The sequence below is a fragment of the Corylus avellana genome, chromosome ca2 (assembly GCF_901000735.1).
Source record: "Corylus avellana chromosome ca2, CavTom2PMs-1.0".
In the NCBI taxonomy this organism is placed as follows: domain Eukaryota; kingdom Viridiplantae; phylum Streptophyta; class Magnoliopsida; order Fagales; family Betulaceae; genus Corylus; species Corylus avellana.
Genome location: NC_081542.1, coordinates 27,007,841 through 27,016,466, shown reverse-complemented (window position 1 = coordinate 27,016,466; position 8,626 = coordinate 27,007,841). Strand labels below are relative to the sequence as shown.

Sequence of the window (8,626 nt, the reverse complement as noted above, 5' to 3'; positions counted from 1 at the left end):
AACAAAACACTCATGAAATAATGCACCACTCTTTTAATATTTATCAATTTTAAAAAAAAATTAAAAAAAAAAAGGAAAAGGAAAGCCGAAGAACTTAGATGATGGTAGTTTAGTAAAAATTGCTGAATACAGAGGCTTTTTTATTTATGTGTTTTCTGTATGACCTGAAACTCTGGAATGAGAACGAAAAGTCACTGGGAAAAAAAAAAAAAAGGAAAAAAAAATGCAAAATCTTCTGTGTCTATAAAAAAAAATCTGACACTCTCTCTCTCTCTATTGGGTCTTTGCTTCTCTTTTTCCCTGGTATAAAAAAGACAGCGAGAAATAATGGCGGTTGTATGTTGATTGATTGGAGAAGGGAGAGAAAACAAGGAGAGAGAGATGGAGAGGAAGTGGTAAAGCAATAGTGATAGCAGAGGCACCAAGTAGTAGTAGTAGCAGTAGAGGACTAGTAGTAGTACCACTACCACCACCACCACAAGATTCAGCAGTTCTCCATTTCCATTAGTAGAAACACAGCCAAAACTATTTCAGTCAATATTTAATACACCTGTGCGTATGCATGTTTGGAACAGTGATGAGTTCATTATCTAGTAGCTTCAGTCTGCTCTGAAAATGCTTGTTCTGGCTGTTTTTGTGTAGCTCTCAACTGGGTTTTGTTCTGTATTGGGATCTGGTCCCTTGTGGGGCTCATTGTGTAGCCAGCTTTGAGGCATTCAGGCTGAGATCTGGTCTCTCTGTGCCATATTTAGCTGCTTTGTGTTGTGGGTTTTCTTGGCTTTGTGCCCAAAATAGTTCTTCTCTGAGATTGGGTTTATTGGGTAGTGGAATCAGCCGACTCTCGAGCTGTGGAGGCAAGCTTTTGTGTAAATGTTGAGGTTTAATTAGTTGCTGAAGATTGTAGCATGAAGTTTTTGATTGGAAGTTGGAATCTTTGGGGGTTGGGGGTGAGGACAGTAAGGAGCGGATGAGGCTGAAATCGATTGTTCTTTGTAGTGGAACCGGTTTCGGTTGAAGATTCGGGAGTGGGTTTTTTCTGGGTTCCTTTGCATGAAGCTTCATAATCTATAATTTTTGTTTCAGCCGTGTACTCTTTCCTGTGCTTTGGCTTAAAGGGGAGGAAAGGTAAAAGAAATGGTCTTTTGCAGTGAACGAGCAGGAGCCGAAGAAAAAGATTATTCAGTGGTTTCTGGGTTTCTTTGGGGGTAATTTGTTGCTCAGAAGATTTGCTTCAAGAGTGGGTTCGGATAATTTAGTTACTGGCTCAAGTTTGAGTTTTGAACAACTTCAGGAATATCTGCAGAAATGAGGCTCTCTTCAGCTGGTTTTAGTCCTCAGCACCAAGAAGGTATGCTAAACATTTTCTTACAGATTTGGTGTTTCTTTTCTCTCTCTCTCTCTCTCTCTCACCAAATTTTTCTTGGAAAATTCAGTTTTTATGAAGTTGGGATGTCAATGGGGGCTCACTGGTTTCTGAGAAAGAGTAAGAAAAGGATAGAACATAAGAAATGTCGAAGATCGAAGATGGCTGATAATTCCACTTTTGATTAAGTTTTTGTTTCTCTCTCTCTCTTTTTTTTCTTTTTTCCTTTCTTGGACCCCGAAACTGCATGAAACTTAGTATTCACTGCTTTCTCTCATCCACGTTCTGAGCAACCAGAAGGTTAATTTGGCTGCGTCTTGCTGAGTTTCTGTCTGTTTCCTGTCCCTTTGGGGTTTTGTTTTATGTCGTAGCCTTGATTTAGTAACTTAATTTCCTAACGGAATATTCCTTAAATAGTTCTGAGAAAGAATTGGTGTATTTAATTGGAGAGGGTCTAATTTCCAAATTTTACATTTACGCCTATTCTTCATCAAACTTTGTGTCACTGAAACGATTTGCAGTGGAGAAGAGAGTTCTAAATTCAGAGCTTTGGCATGCTTGTGCGGGTCCTCTTGTTTCACTGCCGGCTGTTGGAAGCCGCGTTGTTTATTTCCCCCAGGGCCATAGTGAGCAGGTTAGTATATCCGGATTTACTTGTGTTTTTGAAATAAAAATTGAATCATGAATGTATGCTCTTTGCTTTCTGGCAAGGAAAGTGCGGTTGTGTGATCCATTTTATATGTATTTTTTATTTTCTTTTCTTTTCTTTTCCCCATCTCTCCTTTCAGATGTATATACTGATTGTGACCTATACAGTATACAGTATTCAAAGAGGACAAGAAATCTATATATATATGCTTGAGATTTAAAAGTTTTCTGTTTCCTCCCCCTCCCTCTCTTCTTATGTGTTTTTGGTTGGAGATTGCCATTTTGAGTATGAATATATAAGCATATACATCTCTCTCTCTCTCTCTCTCTCTCTCTCTCTCTCGTTTGTTTATCTATCAATGCTTCTGCTCAGTGTTGGGAGGCAGAAATTTTTTCCATAGGGGGGCTAAACAATACAACAATATGAGAAATGCTAGGATGAGTAACGATCAAGAGGCAAGGTGATATTTTCCATGTTGATTCACCTTGTTTACATGTTGAGAGTTTGCAATTAATGAGCATTATGGGTGCTTACATATTGGCTATTGAGTATTGATTGACAAACGTCTCACACTGATATAGTAGTTGTAAGTTTATAATTTATTGTCACATTAATTGCTACCTTTTAGCTTTAAAGAGAGTTTAAGAAGAATTGCAAAAGCATAATTAACTTAAAAGTTAGTGTTTGTAATGTTGGGAGGGATTATATTTAAATTATGTGGAGCAACCAAAAGAATGAAAAAGCTATGGTTGAAAAACCAAGAGAGGCCATGTGTAAATACTGGGGTCTCATAAATTTAAAATCAGTATGAAGGGGCTAAAAAATGTAGAGCTGGCTGCATGTAAATAATGGGGGCAAAAATATAGTTATACATCACTATCAAGGGAGGGTTCGAAAAGCCGTCTCTTCTCCCTCTGCCACTCCTACTGGTCTGTTTTCCCTTTCTCTGGAGCTAACGTCAAATTCAACCCCGCATTGTTTTCTTTTCCTAGTAATTGATTTGTACTTGATAACAGCATGTACATTCATTGGTGCATCTTAATAGTCGAATGATCTATACACATTGAAATGAGATATAATAAGTCATGACCTTCCTACATATCTAAATTGTATCTCAATGCTTCAATGCAGGTTGCTGCATCAACCAACAAGGAAGTTGATGCCCATATTCCTAACTACCCAAGTTTACCTCCGCAACTTGTCTGTCAACTTCACAATGTGACCATGCATGTAAGACTTGTAGTTTTGTTGGTTCGAGTTTCCAAATTTTTGTAGAGGCCGGTGCCTAATGGCTCCAAATTTGTGAACTTCAGGCAGATGTTGAGACAGATGAAGTATACGCTCAGATGACCTTACAACCACTGAATCCGGTATGCTACTGTGTATTGATTGGCATTTTGATCTTTTGGTCTTATTGATTGCGTCACATATTTATAATGACCTTAATTGCAGCAAGAGCAGAAGGATGCCTACCTCCCAGCAGAGTTGGGCAGCCCCAGCAAACAGCCAACAAATTATTTTTGTAAAACCTTGACAGCCAGTGACACAAGCACTCATGGAGGTTTCTCTGTTCCTCGCCGAGCAGCTGAAAAAGTGTTTCCTCCACTGGTAAATTTGTTTCACCATCGATTTAGATCACACATTTTTTATTCTCCTGTGGTTCACAATCTCTTACGTTGTTTCTAACATCATACTTCTGACCTGCAGGACTTCTCACAGCAGCCTCCGGCTCAAGAGTTAATTGCAAGGGATCTACATGATAATGAATGGAAATTTAGACATATATTTCGTGGTGAGCTTTTAGGACGACCATTGTGAAAAATACTGATTTTTTTATTTATGATTTTGTTTTCAATTTTTTTTTCTTTGGAAATTCTGTTTTTTTTTTTTTTCCTGAATATTGGAAATTCTGTTCAAAATCCTGCAAGAAGAAATGCAGTAGATGGTTGAGAATTAGATTAAAATCCATAATAGCCTCCTGTCAAGAATTTCGCTGTACTTTTCCAGCTAATTAAGGGTGTTTATTGTGTATAATGATAGGTAGTGGTGTACTCTCTATAGACTTTCAAATTACAATAAACACTCTAAAAAATAATTTCCTTTTCTTTATGCAGGCCAGCCCAAGAGGCACCTCCTAACAACAGGATGGAGTGTATTTGTTAGTGCTAAAAGACTTGTTGCTGGCGATTCGGTGCTTTTTATATGGTAGGCAGTTTGCTAATCCCCCAAGAGTGACTGTTCTCTGTTAAGATCACAGATTTTGTACTTGGATCAGGACCTGACATAATTGTTTCTTTTTCTTTCTTTTTTTCTATTGCATTTTCCCCCTCCATCTGTTATATTTGTGTACATTGATACTCATGTGGCCTGAAAAACTTATCTGGGTGATCCAAGCTATGTAAGTTATTAATTTCACCCGGATAGTGTCGGCAAATATATGGCAATAGGTTTAAACATAAGGCAATTATATGATATGTTTAGTCATATGCCATCAAGCTGATTTTGAGCTGAAATTTCCCTTGATGGACTTTCTGAGAATAGTTTCCAGTACTTGCATTATGTACTGTGTGCGTAATGCAGGCATGGAGATTGCAACTTCTTTGACACTTTCATCATCTTGGCTGTTTAATGTTATTTGAACTTGTATAACTATGAATTATTATTATTTTTTTTTATGCTCAGACTGACGTCTTTTCCTTCATCAGGAATGAAAAGAATCAATTACTTCTTGGTATCCGGCGTGCTAATCGGCCACAAACTGTGATGCCTTCATCAGTTTTATCCAGTGACAGCATGCACTTGGGTCTTCTTGCTGCTGCAGCCCATGCGGCTGCAACAAACAGCCGTTTCACCATATTCTATAACCCAAGGTACAATTCTTCATAGGTGGTAGAAATTAAAAATTTTGAATTGTCTTCTTCCTCCAAATCACATCAACTTTTATTCAGGGCTAGCCCGTCGGAGTTTGTGATACCACTGGCCAAGTATGTCAAAGCAGTCTATCATACTCGTGTTTCTGTTGGCATGCGCTTTAGGATGCTGTTCGAAACAGAAGAATCAAGTGTCCGGCGGTATGTATCAAACCAGTTCTTGTTAATTCCTATGTCTTTGCCTTTGTCTTTGAAATAGAATATTACAAAGTAAAATTAATAGGAAGTTTTTGGTACATTAAGGATTCCCAAGAGTGTGCCTTGCTTACTGGACAAGGGTGAAAATATTAAGCAGTTGATGTTTAGCACACAAAATCCATGAACAAATAGGGAATAATGGAATGAATATTAAGCTGTTGATGTTTAGCACACAAAATATTAAGCAGTTGATGTTTAGCACACAAAATCCATGAACAGATAGGGAATAATGGAATGAATATTAATTTAGTTTTTCAATATAATCACAATGCTCTATGGGTAAATTATGGTTTGATTTCAATAGGCATGGAATTTACTGCTATACTTTTGGTTGAGATCTTATGTAACCTTAATGGTTAATAAATTGATTTCTTCATTTTGTTTAGTTTATTCTTCTCTTTAACAATGAGCTTTTTTCTTAGACGATAGATATGAAAACATAGACTGACCCTTGTATATTATACAGGTACATGGGTACGATAACTGGCATAAGCGACTTAGATCCTGTTCGGTGGTCAAATTCACATTGGCGCTCTGTCAAGGTTTGTTGAGAACAAATATTTTTCTATTTTGCATTGGCAAGTTGGTTGATAGAAACATTGCCTCGTCTAGATTAAGTTTCTTTCGGACTGATTCTCCATCCTAGATGAATGGATAAAATTGAGAGTTTCTTTGACTTGATTATTGCAGGTTGGCTGGGATGAATCCACAGCTGGTGAGAGGCAGCCAAGAGTATCACTATGGGAGATTGAACCACTGACAACGTTCCCAATGTATCCATCTCCATTTCCTCTCAGGCTTAAGCGACCTTGGCCACCGGGACTTCCATCTTTCCATGGTATGCTTGTCTCTCCTACCTAGGACTGTACATGCAAAATAACTATATACTGACATCCTATGGTAGTTTCAAGGTCCCGTTTTCTACTTCCTACCCCTCCGATCCCCCGCACACTCCATTTGACCATCAAAGCTAAGTTTCAACTCTCATTTCATTTATCTAATTTATCTTTTGTTGTTCTTTTTCCCTGCAGGAATCAAGGATGATGATCTGGGAATTAATTCTCCTCTTATGTGGCTCCGAGGAGATAATGGAGATCGTGGAATCCAATCCATGAACTTTCAGGGAATTGGGGTCACGCCATGGATGCAACCAAGGCTTGATGCTTCCATGCTTGGTTTGCAGACTGACATGTACCAAGCTATGGCTGCTGCGGCACTTCAGGAGATGAGAGCTGTAGATCCTACCAAACCGCTACCTACATCCCTTCTTCAATTCCAGCAACAGCAGAATCTCCAGAGTAGGTCTGCCGCTTTGGTGCAGCCCCAGATGGTGCAGCAGTCTCAATCTCAACAGGCCTTTCTACAAGGTGTTCAAGAATACCAGCATCAATCTCATTCTCAGGCTCAAGCTCAAGCTCAAGCGCAGCTTCTTCAGCAACAATTGCAGCATCAGCATTCGTTCAATAACCAACAGCAGCAACAGCAGCAGCAGCAGCAGCAGCAACAACATCAACAACAACAACAACAACAGCAGCAACAACCACTGGTTGACCATCGACAGATGTCATGTGCTGTCTCTACGATGTCTCAGTTTGCTTCATCCTCTCAATCCCAGTCACCATCCTTACAAGCAATCCCTTCACTATGCCAACAACAGAGTTTTTCTGATTCAAATGGGAATCCTGTGACCAGCCCTATTGTTTCTCCTCTACATAGTCTTTTGGGTTCGTTTCCCCAGGATGAATCATCCCACCTGCTCAACCTTCCAAGAAGTATCCCATTGATGCAATCTGCTGGCTGGCCATCAAAGCGAGCTGCAGTCGAACCTCTTCTTTCTTCTGGAGCTTCTCAGTGTGTTCTGCCTCAGGTGGAAAAGTTGGGACAACCCCAGACTAATATCTCTCCAAATTCTATTTCCTTGCCACCCTTTCCTGGCAGGGAGTACTCACTAGACCAAGAAGGGAGCACTGACCCTCATAGCCATCTCCTATTTGGTGTTAATATAGATCCCTCGTCTCTTCTAATGCAGAATGGGATGTCAGGTCTTAGGGGAGTTGGCAGTGAGAGCGAATCCACAACCATACCCTTCCCTTCTTCTAATTATATGAGTACTGCAGGCAACGATGTCTCACTTAATCCAGCAATGACACCTTCCAGTTGCATTGATGAATCTGGTTTTCTGCAGTCTCCAGAAAACGTGGGCCAATTAAATCCACCAACCAGAACCTTTGTTAAGGTGGGCTGTCTTTTTTGGTTTATGTTGTTTATGCAATGAATTGTTGTTTTCAATTATATTCCTTCTATTATATATGCGATCTATAATAGCGGCCTTACGCATTCTGTCTTGTCTCTGGTCTGAATATTGTAAATGTTCTCAGGTTTACAAGTCAGGGTCCTTCGGGAGATCACTGGATATCACCAAATTTAGTAGCTACCATGAGTTGCGTGGTGAGTTAGCTCGCATGTTTGGCCTTGAAGGCGAGTTGGAGGACCCCCTGAGATCAGGCTGGCAGCTTGTATTTGTTGACCGGGAGAATGATGTTCTTCTCCTCGGTGACGACCCCTGGCCGTGAGTTTCCATCTCTCTTGTGTGCTATATAAGTCTGTTAAATTATCTTGGGAATGGTAATTTTTGGCTTTTAGGCTGTTATTTCCATCTGAAATCAAAATGAATTGAAATACAAAACCAACTTGATGAAATGAGATGGTTGATGGTCGTCTTACATGTGTTGATGCTTTTGACTCCAGGGAGTTTGTAAACAGTGTGTGGTGCATCAAAATACTGTCACCACAAGAAGTGCAGCAAATGGGCAAGCGAGGTCTTGAGCTTTTGAACTCTGTACCAATTCAGAGGCTTTCCAGTAGCAGCTGTGATGACTACACAAGCCGGCAGGACTCGAGAAATTTAAACAGTGGGATAACCTCTGTGGGATCTCTCGAGTACTGATGAACTATTTAACCATTAAGAACACCATTCTCTGCTTCTTCTTCTTCTTCTTCTATGGTATTTGCCATCTTTTCCAACCTTATGAGGGTCGTCCTGGAAGGGTGCTTAATTCTAGCTTCTTATAAGCTTAATATACTGTAATTATATCGTTTACTTTCAAGTTTCTAAGCTTTTGGAATACATATACTAGCTACTATACATAATATATATATTAGGAGATAATGTTTGTCAAGATTAGAGAGTATTTGTTTTTATAAATCTTGCAAATCTATATGTTTAAGGATGTTTCTTAGCAAATGATGTTGATGTTGATGTTGTTGAGTTTAACTTTTGACATGTCCTGGTGTTTTGTGAATGGCTTTGTGCACATGTGATGGGTCTCTATTCCAGATAGGTATGGAAAGCTGCAACTGTGTTTCCATTAATTCTATAACAACCTTGGCGGTTGTTGTTAGGTTTTCAAGTGTTGGAAAACAAACCTATACAAGCCCCATGCTTGCTTTGGATTCATCATTTTATTAGTCTCTCCTGCCCCCACT

The 8,626-nt window shown here is 39.4% G+C and overlaps 1 protein-coding gene across 1 annotated transcript; it reads left to right on the top strand.

Annotated features, from left to right (window-relative positions):
• Positions 1 to 279: 279 nt before the first annotated feature.
• On the top strand, positions 280 to 8,385 carry LOC132168435 (auxin response factor 6). Its single transcript, XM_059579417.1, has 14 exons — positions 280 to 1,348; positions 1,885 to 1,997; positions 3,144 to 3,242; positions 3,326 to 3,382; positions 3,465 to 3,620; positions 3,720 to 3,804; positions 4,127 to 4,217; positions 4,718 to 4,882; positions 4,961 to 5,083; positions 5,607 to 5,682; positions 5,831 to 5,978; positions 6,172 to 7,376; positions 7,519 to 7,709; positions 7,889 to 8,385. The coding sequence occupies exons 1-14, from the start codon at positions 1,306 to 1,308 to the stop codon at positions 8,085 to 8,087; spliced, it is 2,751 nt and encodes a 916-aa protein (XP_059435400.1). The 5' UTR covers positions 280 to 1,305; the 3' UTR covers positions 8,088 to 8,385.
• The last annotated feature ends 241 nt before the right edge of the window (positions 8,386 to 8,626 follow it).